This window comes from Sminthopsis crassicaudata, chromosome 2, assembly GCF_048593235.1.
Source record: "Sminthopsis crassicaudata isolate SCR6 chromosome 2, ASM4859323v1, whole genome shotgun sequence".
NCBI classification, from domain to species: domain Eukaryota; kingdom Metazoa; phylum Chordata; class Mammalia; order Dasyuromorphia; family Dasyuridae; genus Sminthopsis; species Sminthopsis crassicaudata.
The window spans coordinates 222,331,836-222,351,565 of NC_133618.1; the positions used below are offsets into that span (position 1 = coordinate 222,331,836).

At 38.6% G+C, this 19,730-nt stretch overlaps 1 protein-coding gene and 1 long non-coding RNA gene across 2 annotated transcripts; one reads left to right on the forward strand and one right to left on the reverse strand.

The window, feature by feature from the left end:
* Window positions 1–673: 673 nt before the first annotated feature.
* Window positions 674–17,907, reverse strand: YPEL5 (yippee like 5). Its single transcript, XM_074288256.1, has 3 exons — window positions 17,713–17,907; window positions 6,732–6,909; window positions 674–2,594 (listed from the first exon to the last, which is right to left on the reverse strand). Exons 2-3 carry the CDS (start codon window positions 6,874–6,876, stop codon window positions 2,374–2,376), a joined length of 366 nt encoding a protein of 121 aa, XP_074144357.1. The 5' UTR covers window positions 6,877–6,909; window positions 17,713–17,907; the 3' UTR covers window positions 674–2,373.
* LOC141555416 (uncharacterized) lies at window positions 16,281–19,476 on the forward strand. Its single transcript, XR_012486185.1, has 2 exons — window positions 16,281–16,703; window positions 18,107–19,476. It is a non-coding gene; the product is annotated as an uncharacterized LOC141555416 (long non-coding RNA).
* Window positions 19,477–19,730: the final 254 nt, after the last annotated feature.

Sequence of the window (19,730 nt, forward strand, 5' to 3'; positions counted from 1 at the left end):
TTTACCTCTGTTGAATATTTCCAGTTTATCCTATATATATCGTGTTTATACATAGTTACTAGGCTGATGTTTCCCCATTAGATTGTAAGCTCATTTAAATTAGGAATTATCTTTTGCTTTTCATTATGCCTCTAATACTTAATTCTAGCTGACACTCAAAAGAATAAATTAATATCTAAAGCAAGACAAGTCAACTCTGGGAATATTTCCTCAGCTGTAAAACAATGAGAGTAACAATTATACTATCTACTTTGTATGTTTGTTTCGAGAAAACTAAAACCATATATTAATACAAGTATAATTTATTACATATAGGCAGTTATCTTCCCCATTTATTCCCAGGACCAGGAACAGTGTTTATGTAATAGTCCTAGAAAGCAAGTATCATAAGGTATAGCACTAAGGCTGGCAGGGTCCTCAGAGACCATCTGAGTCCAGCTCCCTCATTATATAAGGCTGTTGAGTGACTTGTCAAAAGTCAGTGCTAATAAAAGTTAAAGGGAGTTTGCTTACCCAAGTTCTCCCACTCCAGAGTTAGTGTTTCTCCATTATATCATACTGTCTTTCTTCCATGCTGACCTATGCAAGTCTCCATCTAACTCTGGAGCTTTCCCTCCCCCAAACTTAATATGGCAATCCAAGACACATTGGAAAGTAAACAGTGCCGACACAATACAGGACAAAACATACTTTATTTTAACAGCAAACATACAGAGTGCTGCAGGCAAAACATGCCATTATGAATTTGTCAAAAAATCAATAAGCAAATAAGCCAAGTGATTTCCTTGGTGAAGGAAAGCTCTCTCTCTCTCTTTTTTTGGGGGTGCATCTTAATTCAATTACAATGTTGTCTCCAGTTAATAGGAGATATTCATCTAACCAAGAACCTAGAGATCAGATAAAAAAGAACATTATCTAAACCAAGCCTAGCAGATGTCTTCAATGTCTAGCAGGCAGAGATGGCTGCTGAAGATTGAAGGCTTGACAAGGTCAGACTCTTCTTTCTAATCAGATAGATCTAGAAAAGTCATGGATATGTGTGGATGGTGCATTCAGACAAGTTATTTTAATGGCCTCTATTTGACCAGTAGAAAGTACTGGAGTATCTAGAAGGAATGAAGGAAGGAAAAAGGGCCAATACTTCAAGTTCAGGAAATGTGGACAAACACCCTGAGTCAAACTTTAAGTACCTCTTTACAGAGGGACTAATTATAGTTTTGATTTCAATAGCTGAATTCCTGGTAAGGATCCTGGTATTAATTACAAAGAACTGAATCTATTTGGCTGGTCCAAGTACCAGGATGTAAAGGCTCATCAGAAAGATCATGCACACATGAGGCATGCACCAAACCCCTGTGTGACGCAGGCTGTTTTGTTGTCTCCCTTTCTTTTAAATAGATGCAAATTATATGCTTTCTGCATGGATGCACATTGACATTTTGTTCAACTGTTTTTTCCCCCTGAACTACAACATTGTGGATTTAAAAATAGAATATTTTAGTTTAAACAGATTGCAGTAATCTCTTACATTTAGTGAATCTGGAATAGAGATGAAGAGAAAAACATTCACTATTATAATCATTACTCATGAAATTCTCATCATTTGAACTTTTGATTGTTAAAGCAACACAGGACCAAAAACATCCAACTATTTATTTATTTATATTATATGCTTAAGTTACATGGAAAAAAGGACAACCAAGCAGTTCTGCCCCATTTCTGAAAAGTTTCCAATCAACACCAAATATATGGTGACAAGTAACTAGCAATGGTGACGCCTTTGGGCCAAGACTGACAAGGAAGAATGGGCTCTGTGCTACTGTTCAACCCCCACAAGAATATGGCAAAATGGCCAGCACGAGCCACACTAACACTGAACCTTTAGCGCTGGTCACAAATTCGGATCTCTTATCTGAACTAGCAAATCAGGTAAAATAACTGTTTTTTTTTTTTTTTAAATTAAAATTAAGTCCCCCAAAGAAGCTTAAAAACCATACTTGACTTCTATTTTACCTCCAAAGTTCACACTAAAAAACACTGATTTCACTCTAATAGCCCAGATTTGTTTTCCCTTTCAACCCACCATATAGCTGCAGATACACTATTCAGCTTAAAGATGTAAAACATAAGAGAAAAGGAAAAAAAAAAGATAATGGCATCTGCATAATACTCCCTCTACACACAGCTGTTGGATGGAAAATATAAAGTTTAAAAAAAAAAAAAAGAAAGAAAGGTTCCACCTCCAATTCTCTCCACCTCTTGTTCCACAGTTCATGAATCCGACTCTGATGCTAAGGTGACAGTGTATGTAAGTAGATTTTTTTTTCTGTTTCAGTGAAGGAGACCTGGGAAAAGACGGCAAGCTTTTTCTCTTCAAGAGTTATCAGAGGGTACATGCTCTTCAAAGCCCTCGCTTTCTCGGACAAGAGCCCGTTCCAAAATCACACGGCCTTCCTTATAACGTTGGCTGTCTTCAGTGGCAAACTCATAGATCCAGCCAAGTTTGCTGTTGCAGTTTTTGCAGCTCACATCTCGAACCATGTGGCGCCCAGTGAGCATAACCCGGTCCTGAACTTCACTGTACTGAAGGTTAACTACCTAAGAAAGAAAATGTTTTCAAAGAATAAACATTATTTGTTGACAAATTCAGGGCTGTTACATGGGCAACACTTGCATACCAACACATCAAATTTTCTGACTAATGTGGTGTAGCATAAAGTACTGGGGATGTAGAGATATAAATGACAAGCCTTAAAGAAATAAGAGCTTTTTGGTGAGCAAGTTTAACAGCAATAAAACTCCCTAATTAATTTGGTTAAAGTTCCTGGGGAATGGGAGAGTGGAAGTAAGAGGGTGGGGCTGTGTACCTAGGACTGTCCAAAATCTGACTGTAAACACCAAAAAGTAACACATGAAATGGCACTAATACAACCACTTAGTAACTGGAAACATTTTTTCCTGCTTTTATTTTGGTCCAGACTTGTGATCTCATTAGTATAGGGCACTTTTAAGTGTGGGGGAAACTCACTCCATTGCTATAAATTCTCAAGGTTAAGGTTATATAGTACAGGTTAGGAGAAAAATGTAAACCAGATTTTCCTGACTTCAAGGCTTTTTCTTCCTTTATCAACTATGATACATAACTTCTCATCCTAAATGATCAACCAAAAAACATTTGTTAAGCATTTACATATTAAAAAAATCAAAAGTTTCTGAGCTTAAGGAACTTACATTCTATTATGGAAAACAGGCAGATAAAAGATATGTATTAAAATATTAAAGATAAATATAAGATAATGGGAGGAGGAGGAAATAAAAAAAAAATCTCAAGTAGGAGGTACTCTCTGAGTTGAGTTTTAATGGAAGCTTCAGTCTTTTTTCAGTTGTGTCACACTCTTTGTGACTTCATTTGAAGTATTCTTGTCAAAGATACTAAAATGGTATGACATTTCCTCCTCCAGCTTATTTTATATATGAGGAAAATGAGGCAAACAAGGGGAAGTGACTTGCCCCATAGTCACACTGTTTGTAATTGGCTGAGGCTGAATTTGAATTCAGGTTTTCTTGATTTCAGACCTTGAGCTCTATCTACTGAACAATTTTATCATTCTAATTTGATGGAAGTTACAGAATCTAAATAGCAGAGGATGAGAGAAATGAAGGGAGAGGGAGGAGAGGGAATAAGAGGGAGAGAAAGAGTGCAAAGAGATCCAGAGCGAGAGCGAAAGAAAACCCAAGTAAGCACTCCCCAGGCATCAGAGACAGGAGTTAGAATATCATGTATAAGTGACAGCAAGTATGTAAATGTGGTTGGATTATAGAGTATAGGTAAGGGAGTAGTATTATTATAAGCCTGGAAAGAATGGAATGATTGTGAAAGTCTTTAAATACTAAAAAAAAGTGATCCTAGATGCAACAAAAAACCCTAAAATTTAGGTAGAGGGTGAGCTAGAGAGGAAAAGGAGCTTGAGGTAGGGATATCAATTAGGAAGCGATTGCAATAGCCCAGGTGAGAGGTGATAAAGAGAGCTACACAGGATAGTGGTTGTGTAGAGAGAGATGAATTCTAAGTTAGATCATTCTGAAGAAGGCAGCTAATAAGTGCACAGACCTTTTCTAAGTCCCAGGATTCCTTTGGATGATTCTTTCTGAGGCAAATGAACTCGTAAATACAGATGGAGACTAAGTAGACCTGTCATTTTATTGTTATAGGAAATTCCAATCAAAGCTAATTGGCACTTTCTCTGAAATTTAAGAGTCTTAGAGAATAGCCTACAGCATTGAAAGGTTGTTTGTAGAGTCACAAAGCCCGAATATCAGAGGTAGGACTTGGCTTCAAGGTCAGCTTTCTATTCTTTGTAAGATAATGACCCTCAAATAGGTGAAAGACATTTAAATTAAGATTAAGACTGACAATTTCCAATAGGGAGAACAAGTTAATGAGTATTTAAGTGTCTACTATACAGCACTGCTGCTAGATATTAAAACCACTAGAGTAAGACAGTAGTTGTCTGTAGCTCACTGAAATACAAAACAAATCAGGAGAAAAATGTGTCAATGTTTACCAGTCTATGATGGAAATAGGTTAATCAACTGACTTGGCACTCTTCTTATAAAAGGAAGAAATGAAGTCTCTTGGAAAGTTTGGAAAAGCTTCATGCTTAAGATATAGCAAATATTTAACAAATGCTTATTGACTGACTGGGACCAATCGCTGGCAGACTTTAAAAATGCATTTTTTGGGAATGTTAAAGAATAAAGAGAAGAAATAATAATATAATCCATGGCAATGGTAGAAATGATTGTTGACATAGAAGTGTAATAGGAAAAAAAATATACTTTTTTTTTTTTTTGGCTAGTACTCACACAGTAAAACTGATTGGAGTTATCCTAAATCAGTCTAAGAACAGAAAATTTTCCACGGATATTTAAGTCAGATACAAATAAACTGACACAGAAGCTGAGAAATTAAAATCTGAAAAGGATTTTAAGGTTATTTAGGCATACAGTAGTCTTCATTAAAAAACTTAATTTGCAACATGTTAATATTATTGTTCAATAATCCTGCTGCTATAGGTGAGTGTTAAAAAGTGTCCATATATGAGAATATATGCATCACACTAAAATGTTTCAGTTTACAGAAGTGATTTTTCTGTCCTTTTCCTATGATACAAAGATTACACCATAAAATATAATCAGTATATAATCAGAATAGTAAGTGATATAATCAATACTCTATTACTGGGCACCAACCTGAAATTGAAGCTACTGTAAAGGTGAATCAAAAAAAACTGAGATACTTAGGCTGGGAAGAGAAGGCTGAGAAGGAAAGGGATGTGAACTGTCTTCAAATCTTAGGAGGGCTATCATGTGGTTGAGGGATTAGATAGGCAACTGAATCCCAAAGTCTAGGAACAAATGATGAAAGTTATCCATAATTAGATTTAGGCCCAATAGCCAGAAACTACTCCAAGGAGAAGGAAATCTATTCACAAGTAGAGTGAAGTACCTCAGGGAAAAGTGAATTCCCAGCAAGTAGAGGTGTTCAAGAAGCGGTAAAGGTATGTACTTACTGGAATATTCTTCAGGCAAAGATTTGACTAGATGGCTTCCAATTAAGTCTATATAATTTTAAGTAAAAATTTTAACTATAGGTAAGAATTTTCTAAGTACTAATAAAACAGAATGAAAATTCCTATACTTCCCACTACTCTAAAATAAATTAATGACAAAGTTTAAATTACAGGCCAAAAGGACTTCTTTACCTTTAGTTACAAAATAAAGGAAAATAAAAGATATTTTTCTTACTTTTATTGGCCCATTTACAATGATCCCTTTGATGACAATTAGAGCCTAATTACAATCATTTGTTTTGGTTCCTGAAAGTTTCCCCAAAGCTTTATCTTTAGTTCATATTTTAAAAGAGATTCCATTTAATGCTCACTATTAGACATGAAGTAGCATAGCTGCTTAATAACTGCGGATTGAAAAAGCAGGAGACACAAATAATTTATACAATTCCTTAATTCAAAGTGTGATGCTTAGTACTCTGTTACAGTGGAAGGAGTATTAGCTTTGTAGTCAAATTTTGTCATTGCTAGTTAGTACCTGTGAACAAGTCTCTAGCTTCAGTTTCTTCGACCACAAAATGACAGGGCTGAATGAGATGGAAGTCTAATTCCAAGTCACTTCAACTCTAAAATCCTAGGAATAAGTTATAAACAATTCTCTATGGGGAACTGTCTATAGCACCCTATAGTTGACATTTTTTGTCATTCTGATATAAGAAATTAGCTCCCATCCAAGTATCAATCATTTCAAATGGCTCTATGACAACTGGTATTAGATCTTTTAAATCATAATCATTTAAGGCAATCAAGCATAAATGTCCAGTGTTGCATAGTACAGAGGACTTGAAATCAATAAGAATGCTGTTCATAGCCTTTCCTCACTCACTTTAAGACACTTTACCACTCTGTGCCTCAATTTCCTCAATGAGAAAACTGAAAGGATTGGTCAACAATGGCATATAAAGTCCCTTCCTATTTTAAATCTATGAAATAATTAATCTAGAAATTAATGGACTATGAAAAGAAGGGATTTCTAAATCTAAAACCTTTCCTATGGTCTTCAACACAATACAGAGCCAGAATAGGCACTGTCAAGTCTATTTCAATGTGACAGAAGAGAATTTGAATTTCCAGAATATAAACATACATTTGTTCTGTTACCTACCTTATTGAAAAGAAAAGCTCTTCCAGTAGCTCCTGTGAAGCGAGTAGAAATGAGTTCTGAGCGATTGGTCAAAATTGTATCACAGTTTGCACAGGAGAACAGCCGAGTCCCACCAATATGATCAAGGAAAATTCTGCCCATTTTTATCTGTTGTGTATTCCAAGCTCTAGAAACCTAAGAGTAAAGAGGAGAGATATACCACAACTATCAAAACACATTAACAGGCATCTATTTTGCTAGAAGCAATAAGTTTTTTCTAAAGTTGCATTGTCTAAAGACATGGACTACCACTACCCACCAAACAGATGAAAACAACATCAATTTAAGATATCATTTTAGTGGCAAAAAAATTATGAAAACAGATGTGGTTTGATGCCCATGCAATGCAAGTAAGTGGGGGGTAACAGTGATTGCTGCTTATTTTGTTTAATCTGGAAAAGATAAGAATGGGGGTTTCTGTTCTAGTAAAAAGCGCAAACTTTTTAAGAGGACCATGACATCAGGAAGATGATAGTGCCATGACAAGCAAATGAGGTGGATTTGAAGGAGAGTGGGCTCATTTTTTCCTTCAGTCATTTGGGTCCAAGGACCAGAGAAAGATCAGGATGACTGGAGATCTCTCCTAATGCAGTGGGAGATATCTGTCTTTTAACCTAAGGTCTCTAATAAGTCTCAATTTGAAAAACTTTGAAAAATTCAATCTGGGAGGGGAAACTCTCAGGGTTCCTGGCCAAAATAGAAATAATTGCTATTTACATTCACTCTGAGTCAATCAGGGCCGATAGACCAATTAGGGGTTGGCCTGGGACCTTTAGTTAGCCAATCAGAGACAGAGTGGTCTGAGTTTAAAGCAAGATCCTTAAGAAAGAAATCTAACCTTGGAAAAGCTTATGATTCTCAAAAGTAAATGCATAAAGCCAGAAGGCATTATCAAAGTTTTGAGAAAATTAAAGATAAATTTATATAGGGGTTGGCATGAAATTAAATAAGTGCCTTTTCAATTTGGAATTATGCAAATAAAGTGACTAAAATCATCATATCCTTTGCAGATTTTACTTTTAGACATATACTTCGAGAAAGTTATTGACACCCTCCCCCAAAACAGGGGTGCTCCAAACCCAACATATTTTCATTCTGTGGTGGTTATGAACTGGAACAAAAAAGATGTCCCCCCAACTGAGGAATGGTTAAAGAAATTGTAGGACATGAATTTAATGGAATATATTTGTATTTAAGAAACAATGAGCAGGATGGATACAAGAAGCATGGAAAGACTTAAGTGAACTGCCAAATGAAATAAGCAGGGCCAGGAAAAGAACACACATAATGACCAACACAAGGTGAATTAAAAGAAATAATATTGCAAAACAATTGAATCTGAATGTTGCAAACATTATTTAAAAAAAAAAAAAAAAAAAAAAAAAAAAAAAAAAAAAAAAAAAAAAACTTGGCTCCAAAGAAAAGAATTGATGACACCTCCTCTGTTCTGAGCCTTTTTGAGACTGAGCTTCTTGAATATAAAACATTATAAACATTGGATTTTCTCACTGTTGACTAATTCTAATGAATTCATTCACAACTCCACCAATACTGCATCAGTGTCCCAGTTTTCCCAATCCCCTCCAACATTCCTCATTATCTTTTCCTGTGTTGAACATCTTCATTTGACTATCGCAACATCATTTCAAACTCATGGCCCCAACCAAACTTAACCTTATTTTAGTTCCTCAATGGATTTCACTATTTCTCTCGGTGGTACCATCATGCTTTTAAATTTACATACTAGAAACTTGGGATCCTTTTGAATTCTTGTTGTTTCACACCCAATTACCAAGTCCTTTGAATTATTTTTTCCTCATCCGTCTCAGCTGATGTCACCCATCTAACTCTTCACTCTCCTTGATTATTTCAGCAGTTTTATAACCCACTCCCCACTGCCTGTTTCTTTAACTTCTAATTCATCCTGTTAATGTGGCCAGATTCACCTTTATAAAACATCATTTATATGTGTGTGTGTGTGTGTGAGGGGGCACTCCATCTTTTCTCAGTGTTCTTATATTGGGTGTCTCATCCATACTTGGAATGTCTTCTTTCTTTTCTTCCACCCACCCACCCACCCACACACACACACACACACACACACACATTCTGCCCATTTTATAAGAGTTCACCACATTTAGATAAAATTATTAAATCTGTATTTCCTACCATCTTGTTTACCCCCAATTATATTTTTCTCTTCTCTTTCTCCCTTTCCTTCTGCAATATTTTGCTTCTGACCACCACTTCCCTCAAGCAGCCCTCCCCTTTTCAGCCCTTTCTCCTTTCTTATACTACTTTCCTCTTCTACTTTGGTTCTCCCTATTAGCCTTCTACCTTCCTTTCCCCCTTCACCTCCTACTTCCCTATACAGTGAAACAAGCTTCTCTGTGAAGCTAAATGTGTTTGTTAATCACTATTTCCTAAGTAAGACCATCATAATGTCCTAAGGTATTACAGTTTCTCTAGTATCTTCCTTTCTCCTACTCACTAGAACTATCTTGCATATATTTTCTATATAAATATATTTTCCTCTAATAATAAAAAGAGATTAAGGGCTATTTCATTTTTGATTATTTCTGGCACTATACCTAACAGACTAGAACTTACTATATGTTTAGTCCCTAATGAAAATAACTACTTAGGAACCCAAAGAACACTAGACAAGAGTTATACTTCTTCGAACTTGGGTGAGAGACTTGCCTGGACCTCACTGTCTAAACTGTAAATAGAAGCAGCCACAATGACAACTAGGAGGTGGGGCAGAGTAGCATGGGGAGAAAACAGACAATAATTGTAATGAATTTATTAACTACCTACTATGTGTTAGAGATGATCACATCACATATCAGACTCACAGCTGGGCTTAAAGCCAAGACCCAGGTTCAAGTAACTATACTAGCTATGTGATTGGGCAAGTCAGTTAACCTCTAAGTGCTCTAAGAAATTCTCAAGACTTTGGTTGCAGAAAAATGCAAATCCGCACTAGTTGGAGTTTCCCCGCCCAATAATTCCCTATGCCAATAATAAAGACATAGGTATAACCTCTACCCCTAACCTATGTGCCAAAAAATGAAATATTCCTTGCTTCTGCTTGCAATTCTATCAAAAAGATATTAGGGGAGGTATATAATAAATAAAAAATAAACATAAGCTATTTGGGAAAGGACAACATTAGCACTTTGGTAAGGGGAGAAATCAGGAAAGACTCTAGAAGATAGTATTTCCTAAGTCTTAAAAAAAGGAGATGGGGAAAAAAAAGAAGACATTCCAAGTATGGATGAGACACCCAATATAAGAACACTAAGAAAAGATGCAGTGCCATGTGAAGAAAAAGAAGGCAAGTTTGACTAGACAATCAATAAATTGTAAGAAGGACAACACTGTATAAAGAGGCTAGAAAGATAGATATAAGGGATAATGGAGATATAAATGTCAAATACAGAAGACCTTCCTTGGAGGTGATCCCATCCTTAATTAAGATTTTGCAATCTTGATCTTTTCTTTTCCTTTAAAATAGGAGACAAGAAATCATACCATGGAATAAATCAAAGCATCCTGCTTCCTGAATCATGTTCTTGTGGCAAACAATGATGTGTCAAACATTTAAATGTTTGTCCCCTTCCCTCCTCTAAAATGACTGACTAAAAATCGTGGCTGACTAGGATAAAGTGAACCATAAAATATGTTACTGGTACATAAAACAGGTAGGCCAGATTGTGAGGGATAAGTTGGAAAGTTTCAAGTCTTATCCAAAATTACACAGGGGGATGGATATTAGAATTAAGATATGTAATAAAGATCGCTCTTAATTTCTAGGTCTTTAAAATGACAAAATGCAGAATGAAACAGTGATACGTATACTGTGGGTAAAGAAAATGGCCTTTGTATTTTTTAGTAGCCTCTAGGTTAGAAAACCCCAAAAGCTGCAGATACTGCCTAGAACACATATTCTTCCTTCTTTCCAAACCTGCCAAAAAAAAAAAAAAAAAGGCAGCAGATTGATTCAGCCCAGTCAAGGATGAAGGAGATAGGAACTAGGGATAGAATTGGAACAGGAAGCTGGTAAAATGGGTCTCAAATCCAACAAAGGCCAGTCCTGTCTGCTTCATCTCCTTCACTCCCCTCTCAACTTAAGAGCAGGAATTAGAGCAGAGAAAAAGAAAAAAAAAAAAAAAAAAAAAAAAAAAAAAAAAAAAAAAAAAAAACCAAAATCAGAGATCAAAGTTACCCATTCAGCCCTGGGAGGTATTCCCACCAAAAAGGGAGAGCTCAGAAGCAAATGACAAGAGAATGTAAGAAAGAAGTTAAAACCTCCAACCACTTGAAAAACACAGCACAAGAAGATAAACAGAAAGGATACTAAAATTAAAAGGATGACTAATAAAAATAAGTACAAATGTCTCTAAATAAATATTACAAGACAAAGCAAATTGAACCAATGCCTGATAAAATACAGAACCCTGTGGACTCCCAAGAGAGCATGGAAGCACAACAGGACGTTCTAGAATGCTGAAAAAGAAAACCACAAAAGAATAAAATTAATAAAGAATAAATGTTAAAGTTTACTGCCTATACAGAAGAAGTAATAAGCATAGTAGAAAGCTATAAATCCACTTGTCCAGTCTCTCCAAAGAAGCATCAAGAAAGAACAAGAGTCTTGAGTAGTTCAGTATGCTGAAGTGAAGGACAATCTGGAAAAAGAGAATCAAAGGCAACAAAACTAAAGAACACATAGGTTTATGCATGAGCAAAAAAATTGGAACTCTTTGATAAGAACTATTGGGAACACTGTAAAGCAGGCAGGTAAAAATTAGTAAATTAGTTGGAAAAGACACTCTGGAAAGAAATTTGGAATCATGCAAATTGACTAAATGTCCATATTCTTTGATCCAGAGATTCTACTTTATCATATTCCATTAAGCTCAATGTCAAAAGGAATAACTCCAAATATACTAAAATATTTAGGGCAATATTTTTGTAGTAGCAAATAACTAGAAACAAAGTAGATGCCTATTAATTGAGGAATGGCTACACAATTTGTGATACATTAATGCAATGGATTATTGTGCTTTAAGAAGTGACTAACAAAATACAGAAGCATTGAAAGACTTTCAGGAATTAAGGGAAAATGAGGCAAGCAGAACCAAGAAAATAATATACAGTAAGACAATATAAATGAAAAAGAACAAGAATGACTAAAAATTTTAAACTGTATGTTTCAAAATTAATAACAGAGATATGAAAAGACATCTTCCCCTGATCCTTTGCAAATGTGAGAGATCAAAGGTATAGAGTGTAGCATAAAAAGTCAGATTTGTCATAAATTAAAATAATTATTTTTTTAATCTTGTTAAAAAAATTGTAACAAGAAATTATGCCCTCTGATAGAAAGAGGGAGAGATATATTGAGGAAATGTAGGTGATGTAAAGGCAAGAGATCATTGAAAATCTGATTTTAAATATATGACACAATTATTTTCTTTATTCTAGAAGAGAAACTTGCCTTTCCAAAATCATCTTATGATGCTAGAAGAAAGTTATCAAGTGTCCAATGAAGTGGCCACCTGAGAGCCTTTTGTGTTGAGGTCAATTTCATCATACTTCTTTGAATAGGCCACTATTCGCTGTGATTAACATGTATGTACTGAGGTTTGGGGAAAAGAGCTTATTAAAAAAAAAAAAGAAGAAGAAGAAGAAGAAAAAAGCTTTAATTACCCCCAGATTCAGTTTTTTAACAAAACTATAGTCAATATCTGCATCCCTTTAGTTGACTGGACATGTCCTGAGACAAACAACAAACTATTAACCCCTGATTTAATTTCTTTCCTTCTCACATGAAAAGACTACTAATTATATTGTAGTAAGTCCAAGGTAGCAGAAGTACCCAAAAGGAGATAGTCTTATTCACTGAATAACTATTCATTTGGCAATGAAACAACTTAAGGCGGGGGTGGGGGGTGGTTCGTTCTGAAGTTTTCAAATTGAGTTATCCAGGTTTAAAACATAAATAGTAAAGGCAGTTCAGTTTTAAACTTCTCATCCATCTGCTAAAACATACTTGAAAAATTTAAAGTTTCTGGTTTTTAATGTCAAGCTACAATCATAAAATTGTATTTTAGTCTTTTATTCCGTAAATCTGCTAAGAATTCAATCAATTCAGGTTAAAGTACATGTGAGGAAAAGTCAGATTTGAGGCATTGTCCCAAATAAGTTTTTTGAAATGTAATGATAGAACTATACTTTTACATGGTTTTCTTAATCAAAATTCATGAGTTTTTAACGTTTGGTTAAAACAAACTTGATATCCTTTCAAAAACAAAAACAAAACACCAATTTAAAGATGCCACCAGGCAGATAGCATGTCTGGAGTTAAGAAGACTTACATTTAAAATTGACCTTACAATACTTATTAGATATGTAACTTTGGGAAAGTTTAACCTTCATTTCCCTCATTTTCTTATCTGTAAAAATAATAGCACCTACTTCTACCTCAAAGAACTGTTGTGAGGATCAAATGAAATAATATTTTAAAGTTATTATCACAGTTCCTGAAACAAAGTGTCATATAAATGTTAACTGTTATTAGATCTCACTTTGCCAATTTGTATATATAAGTTCATGGACAATTGCATAGCAAACAGATATGAATAATCAAATAAGATTAACCCTTCTCAGAACAATGGAATAATTTGTTTCCTTTAGTAAGAAATATTCAAGAAAACATAACTTTCCTTGTACTATTTCTTTTGTAATACTATGCCATTTTTATTTTGCTTTCAATAAAAGCTGAAAATCCAGAAACCATTTATTTTTAAATAATTTCAATAGTTTGTCCTTTTCTATGAAAGATCAGTTTTTTTCCCTTAGCAATCTCCAAATTTTTATTTCAACGTAATTTCAATAATGCTAATGACATTTACAAAATACATTTATCTTAGTCAACACTGGAAAAGGAACTAATGATGTAATTCAATGAGTCAGCAAAATAATCGATTGGTGTGCTAATCTCTGAGAAACACCTTTCCATAAAATTATTTAATAATCATTCACATGTCCTATTGCATTCTGCAGTAACATCGATGAGCAATTTGTCAGAAACAAAATAAATAAAGACTTCTAAGGTAAATTTGCCTATAATTCAGTTTGTTTGGCAGAAACAATGTTCAAGTATCAAGTTCATGACATAGTTAAGGTACAAAAAATATGTGGTCAAAAAATTAAGCTCTGGAGGGGCCTCCAGGTGCTTGCAAATTTTATTTGCTAATATAATCACCTTCCCTTTCAACAAACATACTTTAACTAGTAAATGCTGTGTAAACAAAAATAAAAACAAAAAAATTTGATAGAGGATATTCAAGATAATTTTATATTATAACTTTCCAGTCCTGGATAGCAATTCTATGTACCTTTCATCACTACACTGAAAGCAAACACAATAAAATCATATGGACAATCATCTAGTAAAGATTTATGCCATTATTCTCAAACTAGATTAGGGACTACTATGTAGATTCAATTTTACCATTAATCAATCATCTTTTTTCTGATCCTCCTTAGCAAAACCTTTATTTTCTCATCTCCCAACTTCATTCTTTGTTCCTTCTCACAAAATAAATTTAAGGTAAAAATACTAAGAGATCCAAGTGATTATTTTAACAATTAGTGACCTGTCATTTCATTATATGAATGTTCACTTGACAAATTCAAACAGTTGTCATTATTGTGTGTTAAGCAAGATCATACTACCATCAAGATGGGTAATTTTAAAAAATTCGTATAGTTCTTACTACCATCACCACCAAACAAATAAATAAATTAATAAGAGCATCACACTGCTGCTCCACTGGTAATGAGCCTAATCTAAATCTAGAAATCTAAATAGGAACAAAATATTTTGTGGAACCACATTCATTTGACTATTTGTTTTAAACACATCACAGTGTACTAAGTTTAAAGTTTAGCTTAAAAAGACAAGAATTGCAAAGGAAAAGAAGGTGTGGAATAGTGTGACATTGACGGAGGGCCTACCCACACAGAGATCCCAGGTATATGTTTTAAAAAATTTCATTATACAGTTCCCTTGCTCAAAAAAATTAAATAATCAAACAGAAACTAAATACTATCTCAGTGGAAAGAATATTTCCTACTATAAATAGAATGTAGACTCCTAGAGGACAGGGACTGTTTCTCTTTTAATCTAGAAGGTGGCAAAATTGACTACCTAACTCACCAGCTAAGTGCTACTACTTGCACAGAACAAAAGCTAGTTATTGCTTCACAGTTTACAAGAATGCTGGGAAAGATATACAAGAAGTAAAACACACATCTTTATAGCAGAAAGTGTTAACAATAAATGTAGTAAGAATTTAGAGAAGGTAGAGAGAGCCATAGACTAGGAGCATTAAGGAAGTCTTCAAATGACTTCTCAATGCCTACAGGATAAAATCCTGCCCTGCATGAAATCACTCGCCTCATCCAACCTATCCAATCACCTATTCAAAAAAGAATCATTCCTAGTCAGTCTCCTTACTAAGCATTTTAAGACTCTGCTTTCTCTATATTTTCTTCTAAAATTCCTTTCCTCTTCTCCCTTTACCTAACCCACACCATCCCCTCCTTCAAGGCTATTTAATCTTATTTCCTCTAACTGTAGGAATTGTACAGTTTTATATAAAAATATTCTGCCCGAACAGCATAATGTAGAGATAAGTAAATATATAGCCATGTAGAGACAGCTATATGCACGTTGGCATATATAACCATTATACACACACACACACACACAGTGATTTTTCTAGTTTTTTATATATATATATATATATATATACTGCCCAACCCAAATTGTCACAGGATTTAGTTTGGAAGATGACCATTCGCGGTCTGTTCTGTTTAATCACTGAATCACAGATAATTACGCAAAATTAGCAAATAATCCATTACTAAACAGCAAGGTTGTTTCAAGAGCAGATCACCTCATCAGACATGAAACCATTCCTAAGTGACCTGCTATACAGGACTTCATAGTTAAGTTTATAAGGGAAAAGGATGAAAATTCTGCCAACACAAGTAATCAATATCACTTGTAAGGGAGATTAATGCCAATGTCAGAACCGCAGAATTCGCTTTACTTGAGTGCAGACGCTCAGTTCCTATTATCCTCATTGCTCCGTTCTGCGTACAATTGTCCAGAATTACAGTGCAATGGGACTGCAACATAAACAAGAAACATATTAACATACACAGGCACGCCCCCAACCAGTCTCTCCCAACCAAGATCCTGTCACTCAGGCCTCCTACGTTCGGCAGCAGTTTGGCACGGAAGCCGAGAACAGCAGGAACTGCGGCTGAGCAGAAAGAATTGCGAGCGCCCTCCGCCGACCACAGAAGAAAGCGGAGCCGGGGCGCAGTGGGATCAGGCTCGATACAAAGAGACCAGGGAAACAGCTGATTGCGAGGCACGTGACTAAGCAGGAGCCAATCAAAAAGAAGCCCGAGTAAGGTTTAGAGAACGAGACTCGGGGACCTCCTCCAGCACAACAAATACAGGCAGGAAACAGCTGAGCTAGGCAGAGCAGTCCAGCGTAACCTCGGGAGGGGGAAGGGACGGCGGCAGAGCCGCAGTGGAGGCTGGGCTGGGTGGGCAGCCAAGAACCACCAGAAGCACACACAGATGGGTCCCCAGCACGCCCTGCAGTGACACAAGCCCCCCACCTCCCATTAGGTTGAGACCAAAGTTGCCTTCAATCTACTCATGAGGGCAGCCACAATTGTCCTCGTATCTTAAGATAAGTTACTAAAGAGAAACGGTGACCCTTGGGTCACCCCACGCCGGGACACAGTGCTTGGCCCAGGAGAGGATTCTTGCAAGTGGGTGACACAACTCTGGGGACCACGAAAGAAATGACATATAAACAGGCATTAATAAGGTAGTAAGAGGGGAAAAGTTGCTGCTCTGTCACGATGCAGTTTGTACAACCGTTTTAAGGGGAATAACTCCTGGGTGGGAGTTGTAGGGACCTATTCCACTTAAGGGAAAACCTCTAGGCCGGGGATGGGATGGGGTCTGAACGCTGTGGGAACAGGGAGACAATCAGGCCCTTTCTTTAATGGGAACTGGAGGGCAGCTGAGGCTGTTACGGCCGTCAAGGCTGGGTCTGGGGGGGCAGTGCGAGGTCTAATCTCTGGTACCTTAAGGAAAAGGGACCGTGATGGGTTAATGCAGAGATTGGGGAGGAGGACAAGAAAGTGATGGGAAGGTTCAAGTAGAATAGATTTGGGGGTTCAAGTTCTGGGAAGGAGTTAGAGCTGTGTTGGAAGTTGGAGTTGTTTGAGAACTGGGGACCGAGTTGTACAGAGGGGGAGGGAAGGTGAGTTGTGGCTGGAGGGGGGAAGCAGGAGGCTGAGTTGTGGAGAGCTGGCTGGGAAAGAGGTCAGGGGACTCCAGGCTAAACAGTGGTTGGTCTGGAAGAGGGGGTCTGGTTTGAGTTGTGACTGGGGGAGGGGCGTCCAGGCAGAACCGAAGATGGGGGAGGGGCGTCCAGGCCGAGAAGTGGCTGGGCTGGGGGAAGGGGTCCAGGCTGAGCTAGGGCTGAGCGGAGAAGAGGTGTCTAGGCTGAGCTATGTCTAGGGGGGGAGGGGCCCCGGTTATGGTGCGGGCCTCGCCCGGGCCCGTCTCCTCTTCATTCCCGCAGTGTTCAGTCTGCTGCCGCCGCCGCTTCCTCGGCAGGCCTAAGAGTGCTTTTTCCCCCGGTTGCTCCTGTGGCTGTGCCTACGGAGCCCGTGAGAAGGGGGGAGGGAAAGCAGACGGTGGCGGCCGCGCAGACCCCAGGAGGCAGTTCCTCCTGTTCGATGCTTGGCCCCTAGCCCCTCCACACCGCCAGGCCCAGAGAGTTCCCACATTACTCGGCTGCGCCCTGGCCAGAGACCCGGACTTACCTCGAGCGGCCTGGCCGTAGAGTCGGTCCGCGGCAGCGGCGGAGGCGGCTGTTGCTTCCTCAGCTGAGGTAAAGCGCCTTGGCCGCTCCCGTCTCTCGGTCTCAGTCGGCCCCAGCCTTGGCCCCGCCTCCCAGTGGCCCGGCCTTGGGTGTCAATCACCCAGAGTGGCCCCGCCCCTCACCCGTCCGGTTCTCCGGTTGGCCTAGGCCACCTACTCTCATGGGCCCCGCCCCTTCTTCGGGGCCCCGCCCCTCCTTAATACCCTCCCCACCCCCAACCCCCCTGCAATGGGGCCCACCCCTCCCTTAGCTGTCCCTGGGCAAGCCAGTTCCTCGAGACTTGCCCCGCCTCTGACCCTTTCTCCCTTTCCTTCCTAACCAATCCCGATGAATAGCTCCTCCCCTTCCTCCTGGACAGCCTATGTGGCGCTCTTCAGGAACCACCCACCTCCCAGCTGAGCGCACACAACATAGCAGCCACGTGAGTGAGTTTCTTAAAGAGGAAGGCGTCTTAAAGGAGTCCGTCCTGCGCGAATCAGGCTTCGGCTGCTGTTATCTTTCCCCCTGCTCCCTAGGTCGGGGCCTAGGCCTAGAGATTAGGTTGGATGCGCCCGGAGCAACTTCGGGGAAGGAAGCTCTTTGTGTGGAGGTAAAGAAATGGAAGTGGTGACTTTTCTAAAAGCATAACAAATAGCCTGTGCCGCGTGTCTGAGCCATCCTTTTGCCCGAAGCTGCGAAAACTTCCTGGCTGGCCAGTTTGTCTGTCACGCGCCTCACTTCTCAGAGACTTTGAACCCGGAAAGACGCCGCTAGGGCTGGTCCCTCAGCAAAATTATAGAGCAGACATTTCCAGCGCGTCCCGGCGCGTGCGGTCCGCGCCGTCCGCGCGGTCAGGTGTCCATTGGCGGAGCGGTAGGGGCGCCCCCAGTGCTTTCGCGGCGGGGTTAGCGGCGGGGTCGCTTATGTTTTGTGACCGTCGTTACTGTTAGCCTCCGGTCCTTGGCCTCCTTCACTGAAGGGTGCAGGATCTCCGAGGGGTCAAGCCGCTCTCCGCCTCGCGAATTTGTCCGAGCGCCAATAACCGCGGCTGGGAAAGCGCCGGAGCCGCCGCGTCCTACATCACCCGGGGGAAGCCTGCCGTACTTCCTGCGGCCCGGACTACAACTTAGTCAGGGGCCGCACGCCGTGGGAGTCTGTAAACGCTGTGGAGTTCTCTGAGCACCTTCCGGTGTCCAACTCGAGCAGTTTATCATTCAATAAGTGTTTCCTCAGGGCTCCTCTGGGAACGTAATCTGCTGACTTCTGCACGCAGGGCTGCTGCTCTACCAATTCCAGACGAGGATTACATCCTGAAAAGACGTGTCCGGAGCAAGCAGTGACTTTTTTTTGTCATAGACGCCTTCGGAAGTTTGATGAAGCCTACGGATCCCATACCGAAACAGCGCTTTTAAGTCAAGAAATGCTAAATTTCAGTGAAAAGTTAGTGAACATAAAGGTGCCATTTTTCACCTGTCCAAGTTCATAGACTCCCTGAAATCTAAGTAAGATCTCCCTGGTCCCAAGGTGTGCCTTAACCAAAAGAACGCTCTTAACGAGCCACAAGCGTCATCCAAGTGCTTATTATGAAACGAGCCTTAGAGAGGCAGTGTTTACGGCATGTAAGACATCTTGTAAACTACATAAACGTGAGCTAGTATTCTTAATCCTGAAGAGTTTAGTACATTTAAATGTACATTACATTAATTTCAATAAAAATGTTACAGATTAATCTTGTACTTTCTGCCTTCCTAGAGTTTTAAAATGCCCCGAGGTTACCGCATGGGCGCTGTACCCAATGTATTAATTTACAGATGAGTATTCATTCGAGAGATTTTGTTTATTAGCATGTGAATATCACCGTATTAAGTACTGTGGAAACAAGGAGGAGGAAGAGGAAAAGAGCTCCTGCCTTTAGTAGCTGACCACCTAATTGGGTAAACCCATCAGTCATAACTTGATTCATATTCATGAAAATTAAAC